Raw genomic sequence first — 20,376 nt, 5'->3', positions numbered from 1 at the left:
TGCTGAAAACGTACAAGCTCCAAGTGCTTTACTTTTTTGCCAAATAAAAAAATTAAAATTAAAATAAAAAAAAGAGCTGCAGAAAACAGTCAAACCACTTGGACGTTATTAAAGTTAATATAACAGTGATAACCGTGATGTGGGTTAGAAATTTCGTTAATCGGCAAAAAAAAGTATAACACTTGGAGCTTGGATGTTTTCAGCACATAAATATATTATAGTATACTATTGAAACCGCCATTCAATCATTTTTAGCATTTTGAGGGTTGGACGCTTTCTGCATAACTACGTCCAATTAATATGTATATATAAAAAAAAATATTTTTTTATTATTAATACATTTCATAAAAAGTACATGTTTTTGTAAAATTCTAAACATATCTACTTTTACACATCTAGTAAATGTTATCACTGTAACTCCAAAAAAAGAGACTAACTCTTGTGCTTGGAGAGTGACTTACACTGTTTTAGTTGTTTATTTATAGTTTATATAATTTATACGAGTACATGAGAAAGAAAAATAAATAAAAACATAGGACATATAAAGAAAAAACATAAAACAATAATACATTTAAAATTTAATGTTGTTTTTACACGTGTTCAAAAAATTTCTTTAGATTAACTTTAAATTTATTTATTGATATATTATTTTTTATGTTATTATTCTAGCCCCGTGTACATAGACAGCTCTGCCAACATGGATATTACCGTGAAGAGAATTTTGTGGGGTAAGTTGATAAATGGCGGCCAGACGTGCATCGCTCCCGACTATATTCTGTGCACCAAGGAGGTGCAGAGTGAATTCATCAAGAAAGCCAAGGAAGTTTTAGACACCTGGTACACTGACAATCCACAACAGTCGCCTGACTTCTGCAGGATTATCAATGAACAGCATTTCAAGTAAGAACAATCATATTATTTGATTGATACAACTGAAAAATTTGGACAAATTCAAAATATTGTTGATAAATTACCTGGTCCATGAAGAAGTATAGAAATTGAAAAAATAACATTTTCAGGCGTTGCCTAGTATGCAGGTGAAATAATTCAATGAGATGAATCTCACAATAAAAGTTTCAGCTCTTTAACTTCACAAACATCAACAGATGAAAGAATTGAAGGAATATAGATGTTCAAATATAGGCAGAATGGTGAATGTTACACAGTGTGTAAAGTGGCCACTTAAACCAGCCATTGACAGGTCATAAGCCCAGTAGATGCCTAGACTTCTGTATTACCTTCTCTTAAATGTTCTTCATCTCTGTTGTAATATGTCAAATATTTTAATTTTCAGATCATTTCCTGAAAGTCCTAAATATAAGTAATCAGGTTGCGGTAGAGTGGGTTTTTTTTTTAAAGAAATATTTGCGTTCTTATAATTAACCAAATATTTAAATTTTGGTGGCTATTTTAAACGAGTTGTATATAGTTGGGGTAGAGTGGGGCTCAAACCTCGGACTTCTGATCCGTGAGTCCGCAACACTAGCCACGGGACCACAACCCAATTCTTTGGTCCGTGAGTTCACAATACTACCACGGGGCCACATTTGAAACCCATTTCTTTTTTTATTTAATATTTATTATGTATTAATTTCAGCCGACTGACATCATTGATCGATGAAAAAAAAGTGGTTTACGGAGGTAAATCTGACGCCAATGAAAAATACATCCAGCCAACAATCTTAGCCAATGTAAACCCCACGGATAAAATTATGGCCCAAGAAATTTTTGGCCCCATTCTACCAATAGTGCCCATTGATAACGCATTTGAGGCCATCAAATTCATCAATAGCAGGTAAATAATTTGAATTGATCATTTTACGTGTTTCTTTAGTTAGTGTCTTTTTCTGTTTCGTTTTATTTGTTATTGAATAAAAACTGTGTTTTTAAGACAATATTTTTTCTTAAAAATTATCATTGCACATCCTATGTAAATGAATTGTTTTGTGTTTTTAATGTATAATAATAATAAGAAAAGAAGATCATCATTTTTTTTACGGTTTTTATCACTTTAATGTAAAAATGTTGTTTTTTTATTTAATAGTGTTTTAAATAAATATTTTCGACGGCTCCTATGATGTACTAGCTAATATGCTTGCCTTTCAAAAAGAGATTCCAGGTTCAATTTCAACTGAGATCATACTAATGCGTGCTAGAGATAAGTACATAATATGTCAAATGGCCTGATAGATGTTATTAGACCAGTCTGGAATCCAGATTTGGTAAAGAATGGTACGAATGCCAGATTATTTACTCAGTTTGTTAGCTCTCGGGTTGAGAAGTAGAAAACTCTTGTCTTTAGATTTCATAGAATAGTTGGTAAATCATATTTTGTCAACAGAGTCCAATGTCTCTGGGTATAAACTGAAATAATATTTATGTGCTGACCTTTCCCATTAAAGGGAAGTAGTGTTTCCGATATAATTTATACATGTTAAAATATCGTGAGCATACTGGCAAAAAACGTTAACACGAAAATATTCAGATTTGACTTAATGATGCAGTTTTGTTAAGTTTTTAACGCTCTACAAACTGGAAAAATACACTAAGTCATATTAAATTTCATATATCTGTTGTTTTAAAAATAAATTTAAGGTTAAGTTGTATACCGGGTATTTTATTCAGGCTAAAAGCTTTAAATAACTTAATATTTACTTGATATAAAATTAAGAAACGGAAAAATTAAAAACATGTTCTTAAATGAGCACTTTACATCTTTCTATATTGAAATAAGATATAAAAGAGTAAAATTGGAACAAAACTTAAATGCTTGATTTCTCAAAACAGGGATTTGAGAGTAAAATTGTTTTGCCAGGTATACCCACGATATAATAATTGTCAAATGTAATATGAACAATTCTTTAATTTAATATGAAGCCATTCAAAAGCCCAAAAATTGCAATAACATTGTATAAACCATTTGTCCATAGCTTGCTTAAATTTAATTCTATAATATGGTCTCTTAATTATATTCATATTACGCGGATTGAATTGGTGCAATGTAAATTTTTAAAATTGTTAATATTTATAATTGGATCAAAAATTTTCATAATTAACTATTATGATCGTCTAGAGTACTTTCATATCTTCAGTTTAGAATTCAGAAGGATTTTGGCTGGTTTGATATTCTTGCACAAATTAATATCTAACTGTATAGATGCCCATGATATCCTTGCTCAGATTAACCTTAATGTACCTCACCGTAACTTGCGTACCGATGCTGTCTTCGCTGTGGGAAATTATAAAACCAACATCGGATTCTTTTCCCCTCTGCCAAGGATCCTCAGAACTCTGAATAAAATCTCATTAAACGGTATTGTCGATGTGTTCCTACAGCAAAGGTAAGCATTCAAGAAGCAAGCGGTGTTGTCACTCCTGATTCGCTATAACAAACTTGCCATGACAGCCTAGATTATGCCATAATTGTATCTTTATAAATTTAAATAGACTTTAAAATTGATTAGATTAAGTGTTATTATATAATATATACTAAATAATGCCAATCTGTTAGGGCTTTCACAAACCTGTTGATTGGCTTAAAAAAAAAAATCCTTTCACTGTGACTAAATTAAATTAAAGTAGTTAATAACTTTGAAATAAGCGGTGTTAATTGCTTGATTATGGAATTAATCTTTTGGTGACAATATTCTAAATTGATGATATTAACTACCATAATGGTAATGGTTTTTTGTAACTAAATTATACGAGTGAATCAACAGTTTTGCTAATGTTTGTGTAATTGCAATTTGGTTGTGAGGATGAATGGCAATAATATCCGACATAAGCCCTCCATTTAACTTTCCAAACTCACAGTGTACGGGGCAGTGATAGCAGTAGTTTTATTAAAAGAAATTTTAATTTAAAAAAATTAAGTTACTAGATTTTTGACAAAAACAAAGTTTTTTTTTTAGTTTGAGCGAAACTGATAGAAAAACCCTCGGTCTTTCAAACAGTTTTCAGATATGTGGAGAGAGATTGCTATCTCTGTAAAAAAAAGGCGCATCGACAAAAGCTGCTTGCCTAAAATCCGTAAATAATGCAGTGATTTTTCTCAAGCCGATTCACAACTATAATTCGGCATCTTATGGTGAAAAAAACAATCTTATTTATAATATTAATAGTCATTTCACGTAATTTTATCCCCTTTTTTTTCTATCAAATAATCACAGGACACGACCATTATCACTGTATGTTTTCACAACCCAGAAATTGGTTTCGGACCAATTTATCAAGCAGACATCTTCCGGAAATATTTGCGTAAACGACACAATATTACAATTTAATGGTAAGCCAATAGGAACTATTCCATATTGAAAGGATAAATAATTAGTATGTGGAGAATGAGGATCTTCATAAAGATGGTGTTGGGTCCAAAATTTTTCACAGAATCACCTAAAAAATCTATAAAACACTGCTTTAAAATAAATACACAATTTTCAAAGGTAAAATATATTTTTAATTCTAGAATGTACTATGCATCTCTGCAATAATTCAAGGGTACTTTTTCAGATTTCTTTTTTTATATAAATGAGGAACTTCAGCCCTACAGGAAATTGGATACATAGTTTCCTGAAAATGTACCAAAATAATAATAAAAATCATTTTAATAAAAACTAACTATGTACTTTGAACAACGTCACTGGTTCATATGAATCAACCAATGAAAAGAGAGTTCTGGACGATTTCCAATTTGCTTGCCGTGAATGGACCAATGGGCAAAACTGATCGAGAATAAGCTAAAGAGAACCTCTGACGTCACACGCGGAGTTCTTTCAGAAATACAAAACTTAAAGGAATCATAGCGCTGATAATACGATGTATAAAAAAAAAAAAATATTTTTGAATTATTTTTTTTGCTTAGTTTAATAGTCTATAATAATTTTAAAAAAACACTGAACTTCCTCATTGTTTTTCTCTGGATATGGGTACAAACATTCTTAATTGTGAATAAATAATATTTCATTTTTAAAAATAAATTAATAAGACGAAAATAGAGTATGGTATGTGGTAGAAAAATGTAAATATGTATATAATCGTGTTCAGTACTTGATTGTTATTAAAGCCGCACAAATCTTTATTCTTTTACTTGTATTATATTTTTTAAATGTACATACGTACCAGTTTTAAAATATTAAATTATTCAAATCAGTGAAGAATTGCATTTAACTAAAGATAAATCTATAGAACAATAAAATAATAACAATGCTTATATTATCTATAAAATTAAATAAAAAAACTGCAATAAATTTTATGCACACCCAAAAAATTGTAATCAAACTATTTTTAATTCTATGATAAAAATTTGGACTGTAAATTATGCATTATATTCCGGCATTATTTCCGAAATGGTGCATGTTATATTGGTTTCAAGAGTTGTTTGTTTGTTTCCATAGATCATGGACTTAACGTAGTCCCATAGGAAATATGTAATCAGATGTAACTTGCTACGCAGAAGATAATTGAACGCTGATTTTAAAAGTAAATGTCCACAATTTTCAATGGTGTTTGAGTGTGAGGTGTTTCATTATTAATTTGAGTATTGTTGCAGAGCACAAATTAATGTAAAGAATAACGGTCGTCATTAGTTTGACAAGTGACAATATTACAAATCAAATGTTCTATCACAATAAAAACAACACACGTTAGTTTATGGATCAATATACAGTTAAGATCGATGCACAGTCAAAAGCTCAGAATTTAAACATAAATTTAATACTGCTTATGAAATTGATCCTTCATTTTTAAAAATTGATATGTTTGTAATTATTGCGTATCTTTGATATGCGGACATAACAGTATTGCAGTTCTGCATTTTTTATCATTTTACAATTTATATTAGAAAATGTTCCTTGTGTATGCCTACATCAATGGTATTAACAGTACACGTATACGACTACTCCGAACATAAATAAACAACTTTGTGCCTGTTAAACTTTGGTTTTAATAAAATAAGTATGCGTATTTGTGTCTTATTTTCAGTGGCATAATTAGTACAAAAACAAAGAATAAAAAAAAAATTTGTGCGACTCTGGGATCATGTATTGGTTTTCAATTAATGTAGTAGATTTATCTTTTACCGAAAAGAACAAACAAAAATGTCTACCTTATATTTTTTTAAAACTTTTTGTTTGCAATCGTCACATTTTGACTGTTTTTTTTTTGCCATTAGATATGATATAATGTTTAGACAGGGAGCCACATTTGTTAGTTTTTAATATTCCGTTTTATTGAACTCATTCAGGAGAAAAAAATAGCAATGATGTTTCGAAAATCAGAGAAATGCAATTAACCCGTTTTAACCGTGTACCCTTCTTATGTTTGGGTGATGGTAATTGTAAATATTTATATAATTCTTATTTATTTTCTTACGCAGGGAAAAACCGCTAGTCATTTATGTATTTTCTCTCATCAAGAAAGATGTCGACCTCATTATTCAGAACACATCATCCGGTGGAATGTGTATCAATGACACTATGATGCAAATGGCAGGTATGATTAGTGTGAAAATTTATGCTTTTTATACAATTAAATCTGTAAATGAGTTACAGTTTGCAATTACACTAATCCATTTAGAAATTAGATAAAAATTAATCATGTCTCACCCAGTTGTGAATATGGCACTACATTGCTAAACCAAATGTTGTGAAGTTCGATCATCTGTCATGTGAAGGTAAGGTGTTCAGTGTTACGCTTCAGATGCCAGTCCAGAAACAATGAAATATTGTAATTCAAAAAACCTTTAAATTCAATATTTCACGTCTATCCTAAGGTTTTATAAACTGCAGTACTTATTTGTTCTGTACTGACACCTAAAGCGTAAGACTGATCACCTTGTAACAGATGATCGAACTATGCTGCATTTGGTTTACCAATGCAGTGCCCTATGCACCACTGAAATATGCGTATTTGTTTTCAAATTATAGCTGTTTTATTTTTTATAAAATGGACTTCGTCATTTTGCAATTTGAGAATTAGCATTTGACAATATCATTTGTCCAATCAAAAAACATTTAAATCCTCGCTTTTTAATATTTTAAACTTACTATGAATCCATGAATATTTGTTGCATTTTTTAAAGAAATAATATTATTGATTTATTAAAGTTGATTCGTTTGGTGTATCATGATAAGATGAATGAGACATGAAAAAATTTAATTTTTTTTAATGTAAAATTATCACCACGAAAAAATCTTCTTAATGTTTCCGGCTTGTTACAAAGATCCCATTTTTTAATGTGGGACTCAAACGATTTTCAATTTTGTTTTTGTTTGATTTTTTCAGTGTTATCTTTGCCATTTGGAGGTGTAGGGGAAAGTGGCATGGGAGCTTATCATGGTAAAACCACCTTTGATACATTCTCCCATAGAAAGAGCTGTTTAGTGAAGGACTTCAACAAAATTGCAGAAAAGATTGCGTCGTACGTATTACACCATTGAGAACTGTTAAAAATATTCATATCAGCCATTTGATGGCATTAACATTTTGCTATAAACATTCTTTAGAAATTAAATATTTACATCCAAAATATTCTTCATAAAAAAGACAAATCGTATTTCCAGAAAAAATAATTTGAACTAAACTATTTTAACTGTTTTTTTTTTTTTAAATTAAGATTATTAACGCCATAATTTAACATACAATTTTCAAAAAAATATGTAACAAACAAATGGGTTATTTAAATGCTTGTATATAATTTTGAAAATGTTTTTTTTTCTCCAATAACTTTTTTGTTCAATTTATAATCTTTAAATCATTAGAACAAATTTTACTTAAATACTTTGTCTTTATATGAGTACCAAGGTACCAAAGTTTAGTGTTAATTTCAAAAGGCGTTATCTGCCAGTTGAAAAGTAATTATATTTTTGTTACATAAAACTTTTAAGCAAATCAGATAAGCAAAATCAGAAATATCTTAGAAAATTTTCTTGTCTAATGTTTATTTACTTAATTCTTTTTATTACGCTATTTTAAAGAACAGGTTTTAAAATGAAATAATTGTATGATTTTCGTATTTTTCATCAGTCTTAAGGCACTGTTAAAATTATAAAATAATTGATGAAATAGATAATAAAGTGTTTTTATTTTAATTATATTGTTCAGTATCTTTTGCCATGAGATTTTTTTTATGTATGTAAATCAATTAAACCGTATATCAGGTGCCGTTACCCTCCTTACTCTACGAAGAAGGCTAGAATGCTGGTGTTCTTCGCCAAGAACCATGCTGGGTTGTCCTTTAAGTACCTCCCTCACATTGCTATGTTTGCCCTCGGAGCGGCCATCACGTATGCGGCCGTGACATTACCAAAGGTACGAACCATCGCCTCCAAAGTAACCAACTTGCGCCAAAAATTTAATTGTTAATGCTGCCTAAACAAACCATCCATCGTTTGTGAATTTCACACCCTCCATATATACACGCACATTGCTCATTTATGGGTATACCAGTCTATATCAAGAGTTGATTAAATGGCACAGGAATGCAGAAATAAATGTTGATAATTGCAAATTTACAAATGACTCATCTTTGTGAGTTTATCTATTATGCCCTCAAATTCCAATTGCAAATGGATTATTGTTGAATCAGTTTCCATTCTTATCACTAATTCCGTTATGGCACTAAAGGTTAACGATTTTTCTTATCTGGCTCTTAACTTCGACTGGTATATCTATTTCTTACTGTTTCATCCACATTTTTTATATGGTGGAGGAATAAAAGCAACAGTTGTAAGTTTAGTACTTTTAGTAATTCTCTTGGAAGTGTAAGAGTTTGTTTTCAATTATAGTATGTATATGTAATATTCATTGTTTAATGTGTATAATGCATGTCTTTATATCAATGTAATCTTTACTTTTGGGATGTGGAAAATCGTCTAATTGTCCAATCATTATTTTATATTTAAAAAGAATTAAAGTACGACAAAATAAGACACAGTATATAATATAGTTTCATACAATCAAAGTATAAACAATTTTTTGGTTGATTAGATTTGACGATTTCATACATGCCTCGAAAAATAAAAAAATGGCTCGAGTGCTCTGAGCTATGATTAAATAGAGATGACGCTTCATAGAACAAAAGATTATGTTTGGAAAAATGAGCATTGTCGCGTTAACATTGCCATGCAAAACACGTAGTAGAGTAAAAATGACCAAATGTCTATGCCAGTTTTCTGTGAATTCAAAGCTGTTGACTGCTTTACATTTACTGACTACAAGTTCAGTTCTGGAACTCAAGTTGAATGGAACACAAGACGGGTGCTTAGTGCTGCATCTAGTGTATATCAATGCTCGAGTGTGATATTTACGTATCTTTTATCTATTGCGCTATATGCGTATGTGTAATTATTACAAAGTTGTTTGTGATTGAACGGCCTGAAATATTTTTATTTCTTAGCAAATTATATTGCATGTACTGCAACAATAACGCAAATAAAAATAGTGGATTTTAGAATTTTTAAAAACCCAAAGGAATGTGGCTCCATCTAAAGTTACGCTGTTGTATCATGTTATCCCTCAAATACAAATACATGACATTCTATGATTATGTATATTGAATGCTTTTGTTTGGAGGTGCTTTATTTGAATGTTGTTTGATTCTACCATCTATCTACATATTAACAAAACAAACTTAACTTTTTGTCCAGTGGCTCAAGTCATTAATAATAAAAAGACGTGAAACCTTTTAATTCAATTCACTAAAATTTCGAATTTGTTTATATTTTACTTACATTAAAAACAGATTTGCCCCTTTTTCAAAGAAAAACTACTAGAAAATATTGTATCAACTCAGTTTAGCCTGATCAAATTTGAAATATGTAAAGATATAAAAGATTTTTTAATATTTGACATGCAACATAAATTTTAGAGATCTATAATGTAGAATTAACAAAGTTCTTTCTGTATTTATATTGTGTTTCCTTAAATTCTTCATCCAGTTATTTAAATTGTAGTTTTGAGACATAATAAATATTTCTCAAATTAATTTTATTTTTGTTTTTTGCAAATTTGACCACAAAAAAAGTTATTTTAAGTTGCCGTTATTTTAGGGAATCTTAATGTGATAAGAATATTCATAAAGTATTAGGTAATAAATGTTGTGTGTGCATTACGTTTTAGTTTTACGTAGCATCTAAAAGTTATTCTATAAGAATTATAACTTTTTTAAATATATAAATTCTACTTGATTTTTTGAGTACTCGGGTTTAAGGTGACAATAATTTTATGAGTCTTGGAAATGTAAAAAGAAAACAGAGTGCATTCATTGCACACAAATATTTTTAGACATGAAATCTCATTTGAATATGATAAATACAAACATGTTATTATAAGTTTAATCGCATTTTGTAGGTTATAATACTGTTAATATGGGATAAGAAGTATTAAAAAACGTGTTTCTAAAAATAACATTGCTTTTCCAATATTTATCTATTCATTTAAAGCGGGTCATTACATATTTTTTGTCATTACTTTTTTGTATGTCCCATGTCAAGGACACATTTTACATGATAATTATTTATGAATGTTTTTAAGTTGATACTTTTTTAGGGTTCAAAGTCAGGATCGCATAATCTGCACACAAACAAAACTTCCCTTTTTTCAACTTCTATATTCCATTACTTATTGGCCAGGATGTGATTTTTAGTTAGATTAAATCTTACATGAATGAATGATGATTTTTTAAGGTTATTAGGTAACGGGCTCATTAACAGATGATTAATTTTACAAGCCAGTAAAAACCTTATTTCTGGGAAACTGCATTCGTGTATTTTATAAAATAGGTTTTCAATTAATGAAATATATGTTTTTACATACAATCACAGAAAAAATACATGAAAACATCTGCTTTTAATTTCTTTTAAAACTCTTTTCTTGAACTGACAAAAACGAGCTCGTTACAGCAATTGTCACATTTTGACTGTCTTTTTGCCAGCTGTGACCCCATATTTATTTCCTACAATTTATAAGACAGGGAGTCACACTTTGTTAGCTTTTAATATTCCGTGCTATGGTATTCAATCGGGGGAAAAAATGGCATTAATATCTCAATAATCAAAAAAATTCAATTAGCCCATTTTAACCCTTCAAGTATGAGCCAAAAACAAAAGTTTTTTGGGCATTTTTGATTCAATGGGACAAGCCACATTGATTGGTATATTTTGTATAGACTGTTTGTATTTGATTAAATTCGGTTCCGCGAATGAATCCTCCATATTAAAGAAGCAAAGCAATACAGCAGATGAGATGTACTCGATTAGCGTGTGGGCAATACAGCGAATAAGCCGCCATACGTAACTGCCAGTTTAATTTTCACAATTAACTTTGGATAGATGAATACTTTAGTAAAAATAAATTTTCTAATGTAAATCAACAACACAAAAAAACTGTATTTGAATTTATCTTTTACAAAATTGCAATTTTTTGTCTCCCTGAACATTTTGACAAATGGTTCATCTGCTGTATTGAACTTACATAGACGATATATTAAATAATTATTTATCAAAGTGGGCGCTGATGGCCTTCGGGGGGGCGGTAGAAGGTCCAGAGAAAATTGGGGGGCGATGACTGATTTAAAAAAAAGGGAAAAAAAAATATGTTGCCGATATTTCAAACTAAAATTAGTTAAATTTTTATTTCCACCCTGTTTATGTTTTATTTATAACAGCTTTCTTAGCTCTTGCGCCGTATTTTTACCAATCAAATTCTAACAAGTTTTTGTCAAACTTATTGATATTAACAAACCCGCTAAAGTGTATCAGATTCATCCTTCAGATAAGATTTGTTTTAAAATACTTTATTTTAATTTCAATAAAAATACTTCTAAATATGATTAAGTATGCACTTTAATTACTCTTATTAAAAGGGCTCTTTTAAAATGTAACTTTGAACTCGGAAATAGAATATGACACTTGTTTAAATAATAATTGCAATAGCTGTTATTATGATGCGCAGCAGATCGTAGATTCAAATATTTTAGAGGCTCTAGAAAACTTTCACTCTCAAAGTGGGCGGTGAGCGAAATAAGTTTGAGGACCCGTAAATTAAATAATTGGTTTCTTAACTTAGATTTTTTCCCAATTAAAGCTTAAATGTGATTTTATGCATTTATATATTATTTTGCTGCTTTCGTTTATTTTTATTTTGTTATGTATTAGTTTTTATTTGTGAAAATGTATTCTGCAATGAATGTATAATATTATATTAAATATCTAAGAATTTGAAATAAAATTTTGTTCAGCTATTTTAACCAAGTAACTTTTCACAGAACCTGACCCTGGCACAAGCTTTAAGTTATTTCACAAAACTTGGAACAACTATTGAGTCTATCGAGATGTCTTAAATTCAGGGACATTAAATTTAATATGAAAATTCAAACGTTTCCCATCTGTTAGAAAAGATTTTTGAGTGTATTATTAATTTTAAGTACACCACAGTCTTGTTTTTTTGGTAATTTATTTGCAACATTAGAAGTTGTTTTTATTAATTCTTAAACGTGTTTCAATACAAATAAATGAGTCCATTGCAGGTGAGGTGAACCAACTGACAAAATGGTCAAACTTTTGTATTAAATGTTTTAACTTTGCCTAATTGTTTTTATTAAACCGCTTTGATATTTTTAATTATTACGGATGTTTTGTCCACAAAGAACCAGAAAAAAAGTTTTTCAAAGAAAGTTTTTTTATTACAAGACTCACCAAACCAATTTATATGGCTTGTCGGTGAAGGTACTTTACATACAAAACATATAATTATACTATTCGTAGAATAATAATTACTGCTAACTTATCTAGGAGCGAGAAAAGTTTTAAAAAAGTCTTAAAGAGATATTTTATAAGGGACATTCTAATGTCTACAATCTTAATAAAAAAATCAAACTTAATTATTTAATTTAAACTGTTAAAAATTAAGTAAAATTTTCATATTTATGGAAATAATAGAAAATTTTCTTTGAGGATTTTTGTAATAAATAAAATGTTGAATAATTTTTCTGCACATTAAACTGTTGCGTATGTCATATTTTACAAAAATATGACTGACACACAAAAGTTTACAAAAAAAATTGATCATACAACGAATAATGGAATCAGGCGAGAGTGCAAATCTGAGACCGGTATAATTGATAAAATTAAGAAATGGTCACCTAGATGATTTGGTCATGCAGACCAAATGGATAACGAAAAAACGATAAAACAGATAACACATGACGAGGACGATCAAGAAAGACATGGCACGATCAGATAAACCAAAAGTATAAGTCTGGTCATTTTAAAAGCAGACGCAACCGAAGGGCATGTATGACAAGATGTATGAATGTGGAAGAAGTTAGTAATGTATGTCAGGATAGATGTGTGGTACGGTCCATCCATTATGGCTATCCTACGGAAATAGCGTAATGGTATCATAATCCGAACAATTAGCTTGTTTGGTTTCACGAATTTTCGAATCACTGGAATCTTTAATAATAAAACTTTCTGCATATTTATCATCCATAAGATTTTTTTATTTAACAGTGATACACATGATAAGGGCATAGATTATATATTATGATGCTCTCTTCTTGACCAACATTTGCAAAAGAAGTTTCTTACGATGTGAAATTTTCACTGCCTGAATAACATTTTGATTCATGAGCTGCATGAGCGGAGGAGTATAGTTTAGTAAGTTGTCCATCATTGCCTCATCAAATCAGTGCTATTTTGATGGCCAGAAGCATTATCGAGTAACAATGCTTTCGGACGCAGCTCTAGTTCTTTCACTTCCTCGCCCTTCACTCGGGTACACCGGTGCTATGGTTGGAATGAATGAAGGTTCGGTTTATAGTGGGTTAGGATTACAGACCTTACTGTAAATTAATTTAGAGGTGAATATGTAATATCTTATTTGACCGAGGCCATATAAAGACTGAATTTCCTACTGTGTCATAGATTTTTTGCCAATAAAATATTTACCATAGTATAAATTCATTCGGTTGCCCACCAAGTTAACACATTACAACAGAGATGGAGAACATTTTAGACGTATATAGAAGTTTAGGCATCAGCTGGTTTAAGTTGTCGCTTTACACGCTAACATTTTCTATTTTGTCTATGTTTGAACATCCATCTTCTTCGATTCTTCCGGATGAATCAACAGATGTTGATTTTTGTGAAGTCAAAGAGCCGAAACTGAAATTTTTGTACTTCTTTATTTGGATAAACTTAAAATATTGTTAACTAAACTGGTCGGAGAAGAAGTATAAAAATTGAAAAATATTTTCAGGTATTGCTTAGTTGGTGAAATAGTTCAGTCAGATGAATCTCACTCGCATGATTATTGATGTGGTGTACAAACATTTGGGCAAGCTCAGAATATTGTTCTCCACCAAGTTAATTTAATAATAAATTTATCTACATAAGTTACTTATTTAATTACATTTGTTTAATTATCTTTATTTATTTTGATGATTTTTTCATTTACTCGGTAACTATTTACATTTTTCGCAGTTATCATTTTTGCAAAAGTGTGTGTTTGTATGGTTTACATTAGAAGTTCTGGCAGAAAACCAGTTTTTTTGCATAATATAAAGTAAGTAGTATATGAAAACTACGTAATAAAATTTGAACTCTTGTCATTGTCAAAATTCTCACCTGAATTTGATTTTAGCGCCATCTGTGCGAAACTTGAGCTACCAAATGTTAATTTTTTCAAAGAAAATTTCATTTTCTAAATATGCAAACCTCTTTTTGTGTTTTGAAAATATGATTGCATCTATTGATATAAATGTTGTCCAAATACACATAAAAACTAATCCTCTTAGTTATCAGAGATTTTTCAAAGAATGGTGGAAATATGATGTAAAATGATTTTCCAAAATGTTATTTTCTGCCAAATCACTTAAAGTTATTTTATGTAAAAAAAGCATTTTAAAACATCATTTGTTAAACAGTAATTTTTAGGAATTGAACTAATAAATTACATTTTTAAAATACTGTTTTCAAAATCATTAACAACTATATCATCAATTTCAAATAAAATGAACCAATTAATCCAATAAAATGTGTTTAGTAATTGAAAACGTACTGCCCCTATGGGGGAATACTTTCAAAGGTTTATTTTCTTATTTATTTTTGTGAACAAACTTGTTATGTAAATAAAATCATTTATTTCACTTCCTTGCTTTTATTTCATCCACTGTTTTGTAAATAACACCACATTTGCATGTTTTTATAAAAAATTCAAATCATCCAATTTATCAAATTCATCCCAAGGAAAAAAAAAATAAGGCAATTACTTGGCATGATTTTTATGAACACTTTACAATGGCATTCTATTCTAAAATACGTATTAGAAAACTTTGCCATTTTCTATATTAAACTATTATATTTTACGTTGTTTGAAATCACTCGATAAATAAATAAGTGATTATAAACAAAGTATAATATTTCAATTGCATTCTAATCTATTTGCTTACTTCTGCAAAGTTACTGCGAAAATTCCAAATGCATTATAATCTCTTTGTCTACCTTTGTGCAGTTACTGCGAATATTATAATTGCTTTCTAATCACGTTGCATACCTCAGAGTAACCCCCGTTGTATGTGCTTATTTTGCCGTAAAAATGATCTAAAATGACAGAATTTGTGGTAAAAATATGGGACCTGTCCTGTATTCATTTTGTTAAAATCCACAATTCAGCCAAAATAAAATAATACAGAATAGAAGGTCACCTATGTGATACATATTATTTTTGGTGTAATGACTAAGATGCTTACCTCATTCACAGGAATTCCGGGTTCGATTCCCTGTGTAATTACAATAATTTAAATACCTATTTTCTCAATCTTGCATGATCTATGCTATAATTTAACAATAATTTCTTGGCCTGATGTAATGAAAAAAAATAAATTAAAATGATTTTGAAAATATAAAAAATGTAAATCATTTGTCTACTCAAATACCTTTATGACTTATAAAAAGTTGTTAATTTGATGTTTTATTTGAATAATAATTTTATTTTAGCTGTTTTTTTACACATTAGAAATATATTTGAAACATTTATATAAAATTATTATATTATAAAATTATATTTATAAACAATTTTTTTTTTTAAATTTGATAAATAATATAATTCTGTTTGAACTAATTCGTATTAAAAAAAAACCTTTGTTTACAGATTTTGGGAAGTGATGATCACCATTGAAGTCAAAAAATCTGTTTTATATATTTTTTAAATATTTTTTTTTGTCTAGTGGTATATGTCCTAATTTGTTATTTGTAACAAAGAAAAATATTTTTAAGTGATTTTTAAAAGTATGCATTATTGAAATTTGTGTTACCATTTTTATCAAAGTTTTTTACTATTTTGTTACCTATAATTTTAATTGATAGTTTTTTAATACATTATTACCAAAAAGGCCATTTCTTGCAAAATATTTCTTAATATTGTGATAATCATTTTTTTTGACATATTTTTATATTATTGTTTATATTTTAACTTCTAGTGTACATTAGTGAATTTTTGAATATATAATCTACGTAATAAAAATGTACTCGAGTTGAGATAAATTTTACCTGAAATAAAAAATATTTAAAAATTAGTAATGTTGGTTGAAATTCCTTGACAATAATGTAATATTTGAATCATTTAAAATAACTCTTTTTAAGAAAGGAAATTATAAAACACTTTGTAACAATAATTTTTTACTGTATAAAAATTGTTACCCAGTACAGTGGAATCCGCTTAATGTGATCACTATTGCATGTTTAATTTTTGATAACATTGATCAAATATAATGGTGGATAAAATTAGGCAGAGGATTAAAAAAATATTCACAAACATTGCTAATCCAAAATTTGAATACCTGCTCATCCTAATTGTCTTTCCCAAACCGATCTCTCTTTTAATCTGTGTTTTGATCAGAAATTTAAGAAATTACTATACTTGCTCTCATAGAATTAAGAATAGTCCAGGAGCCTAGAATCATATTTGAATACATCGGACTGTGTCCACTTTGCCCCACTTTCGCCGCGCGCGCGCGTGCGTGAAGTAGCCGCGTAATGTTGCCAGATCGCGAAAAATATAATCATAACACAAATGTACGATATATTTTTTAAAAAAAAGCAATTTGTTAATTTCTCAATAATTTTATTGTAAATGCGGAAACATTGATTGCGACAACAGAATGGATAAGTTAAGAGTCATTTAATAAGAGTAATTTTATTTATGAACTTTGAACTTAAAAAATAAAACCAATTTTATTTTATTTTATTTGACATAAAACGGATATTTTTATGTCATGTCAAATAATATTTGATGCTTTAAAGATTATGTCAGTTAAATTTCCACCACGGCGTTGTTTAATCCGAGAGGTCCAATTTTCATTAGTTCTCTCATTGGATGAGCAAAGTAGCGTAAACAATTTGACTACCGTGGCAACACTAACAAAATGTCCATTTTGTTGTCTTCAATAAGTAAATGGTAAAAAAATCTATTTTTAAATAATGCATTTAAGTAATTCCGTTGATGCATATTAGGCATCTTATTAAATCACTCTAAAATGTTCCTCTTTTCTTAAGGAGTTAAAATCCATACGTTTTTTTTTTTGCCTGCCATGATACGTAGGGTTATTAATGGTGAACTTTACTTAACAGGTTGTGTCCACAGATCACAAAATAAATTAGATATATAGCAACAAAACACACTTTAAATGGTCTTATAGTTATGCTTCAGGTAAAAACCCATTTACGTGACTACTTATTGTCTGAGAATTATATAGTTGGACATTTTGGAACAATATGATCATTTTAAAGAAATTCTTATCAATTTCTGTTTTTTATATTCATGCATAATTATTATATGTTATATTATAAGTAAAATATATTAGGCGAATTTTTATCACAATATGCGGATTATGTTTATATAAATGAAAAACCATTTGCTTTTCATTTGCAAAAAGAGACTGACTGATTATGATAACAATAATCAATTATCCACACAATTCTAACATACAATTTTCATTGTATTTTATTACTTAGTTTTTTTTATAAGGATCAATAAAGCACATAATTTTATAGTCAATATATTATGCATTGATACTTTTCCCATCTCGATATTCTTACTAAACACATTGGTGTAAGAATTAATTATTTGAGCGCAAAAACAGGTGCCAGTCCGGCAAATGATGAAATATTTTAGATTAAAAATTCCTAAACAAAAATATTTCATCTCGACTTCATCCGAAATCGAACCCGGGACCTCATGGATGCTAAATACTACACCACGAGGCAAATAAATATCACAGATTTATCTACATATTTTTTATGTCTTCTATTGATAGCTGTAATAATATAAAGTGACTAACAAATATTTGTGATAAATCAAAGTTGCCTAGTAAAAAATATTTCTGAAATGAAAGTTACCAAATTATTATCTTTAAGATATAAACAATATATAATTATATTCACCTTGTTTTATTGTCCAATGCCATAATTGTAAATCTGCATTTTCGCTAGTTTTGAATGTACCAAAAAAATAGTTTATTTTTACGTTTTTTAAATTTGTACAATATTAAGTTTACTAATATATATTATGTATATACATTTATAATAAAATAAGTCTAGAGCAGTTTTGTAAATGAGCATATTCTTGTTAGCCAGGAGATGTGCACAAATGGTTATTTTTGTATAGAAATGCAAATGTTTTTTTGTCTGTTCTTTTTTTCTATTAACTTTCAAATTATTACTATGTATTAAAATGTAATTACCTTGCTTTGAACGGGTCAAAAATGTACAAAAAATGTCAGGCAAAGTGTACAAAAAAATGTATATATGGTAAAATGTATAAATATATTTTTTTAGTTTAATAGTTTTAAACATGGCGTTTCTGTAAATGATCAATTTTGGCATTGACTCAATCAATTATATTTTGGAGTTATCAAATAAAATATCGACAGTTGAAATTGGAAGTGAGTGAAAAGAATGTTCAAAATAAGTAGTATTTCTTGATTTCAAATGTATACATAAAATAAATCAAATAACAAACAAACCATCACGCTATTTTCCTGTAGGGGTAGGCACAAAAGATAGAACACCACAGCACTGTACTTGCAAATCTCGTTTCCTCTACATTCATACATCAGCACACACGCTGATTGTTTCAACTTTTGACATGTCAACATTTATTTGTTGAATTCTGCATCAGTCAACATTCGCATTGTAAATCTTTTTTGTTGGCTGTCCATTTGCTCTACATGTCTAAACCAATACAGTACCCTTTTCTTAATTTTGTTGGTAATGCTTGTCCCTGATTAGATTTCGAAATCATTCAGCCTATGTTCTTCTTCTAGTTAATATTATATTAGAACAAACACTATTCTTAGTTGTTTGCTCTTAACAGAGCAATCGTAATAACGTCGGTACGAGGAAAGCACATCGTTAGGGTCTGCCTTCAACCACTTCTGTCTTCAGCGCTTCCTCCTGAAGAGAGACGCCAGTCGCTTCTCTCACCAAGTCTGTCCATCTTACAAGATGTTCTACAGGACTTTTTCTGCGAGAAGTTTCACAAGATGGAAAGAAAATTAAGATAGTTTTAAAATAATTTATTCTTAAATTTGGTTTTAAACTATAATTTTGATTTGCAGGTACTAGTTATTTCCTTTAGTAATATTTGCCTTTCCAACACATTTGAATAAATTTTATTTTCTTATTTGAGATACTATTTAATAATAAATGATTTCTCAAAATCTATTGCTCTGAGTTTTATACTATTATGTTTACAAACAGCACTTTTTTAAAATGCGCAATAATATTTTATTTGCTCAAAAGTAATGCACAAGATGAAATGGAGTTTTTTTCTTCTTTATTTACACGGTTTTTAAAACAAATATTAGCAGAGCTAAGTACGATTTCAATCAATACGTGGAATATGTCTGCATTTTGAGGTATGTTGTACGTAAATAGTGCTACATAAATCTATCTTAATCACAATCGAGTACATTAATACTTAAGCTAGTGTAATATAAAAATATATATATGCTTATAAAATCCAATTTTAAAAGTATTTTTTATTGTTACTGAATCATAGTTTTTTTTTAGTACAGTTAAGCTCTTATTACATGGGTCCATACATATTCAGTCAGTTAGGTCAGTCTTGTTACGTGGCTCAGAAAATGGTACAAGATCTTGTGCAGTTTAAAAAATAATAATTTTTGTGCTAAATCTTGGGTCATTCTATTTACTGTTTTATACGGGGTAGTTTCTGGGAATCGAAAATTACGCGTAAGCATGCGCAGTAACATAGATGTTTTCGGCGCCATGACAGATAGCGGGCAGTTTTACAGTTGACAAAAGAGCTATCTTGTAATGAAGTGACTTCTGACTTAATATTCTAGGTACATTTTAA

At 29.1% G+C, this 20,376-nt stretch overlaps 1 protein-coding gene across 2 annotated transcripts in view; it reads left to right on the top strand.

Moving 5' to 3' along the window:
- The window catches only part of LOC148278755 (aldehyde dehydrogenase, dimeric NADP-preferring-like), a 38,908-nt gene extending 22,502 nt beyond the window's left edge, over nucleotides 1-16,406 (top strand). The window contains exons 6-11 of one of the 2 annotated variants that reach the window (XM_088230913.1): nucleotides 670-900; nucleotides 1,598-1,795; nucleotides 6,374-6,489; nucleotides 7,282-7,417; nucleotides 8,157-8,307; nucleotides 16,150-16,406. In XM_088230913.1, coding sequence (XP_088087039.1) covers nucleotides 670-900; nucleotides 1,598-1,795; nucleotides 6,374-6,489; nucleotides 7,282-7,417; nucleotides 8,157-8,307; nucleotides 16,150-16,176 — 859 coding nt within the window. In that variant the 3' untranslated portion in view covers nucleotides 16,177-16,406. Of the gene's footprint in view, nucleotides 1-669; nucleotides 901-1,597; nucleotides 1,796-6,373; nucleotides 6,490-7,281; nucleotides 7,418-8,156; nucleotides 8,308-12,262; nucleotides 12,581-16,149 lie in introns of those variants that run through there. The other variant, XM_088230912.1, reaches the window with a different exon arrangement.
- Nucleotides 16,407-20,376: the final 3,970 nt, after the last annotated feature.

This window comes from Micrasema longulum, unplaced genomic scaffold, assembly GCF_059751315.1.
Source record: "Micrasema longulum isolate JH-2025_06_02 unplaced genomic scaffold, ASM5975131v1 h1tg000831l, whole genome shotgun sequence".
In the NCBI taxonomy this organism is placed as follows: Eukaryota; Metazoa; Arthropoda; class Insecta; order Trichoptera; family Brachycentridae; genus Micrasema; species Micrasema longulum.
This window is presented reverse-complemented; position numbering and strand designations above follow the sequence as displayed.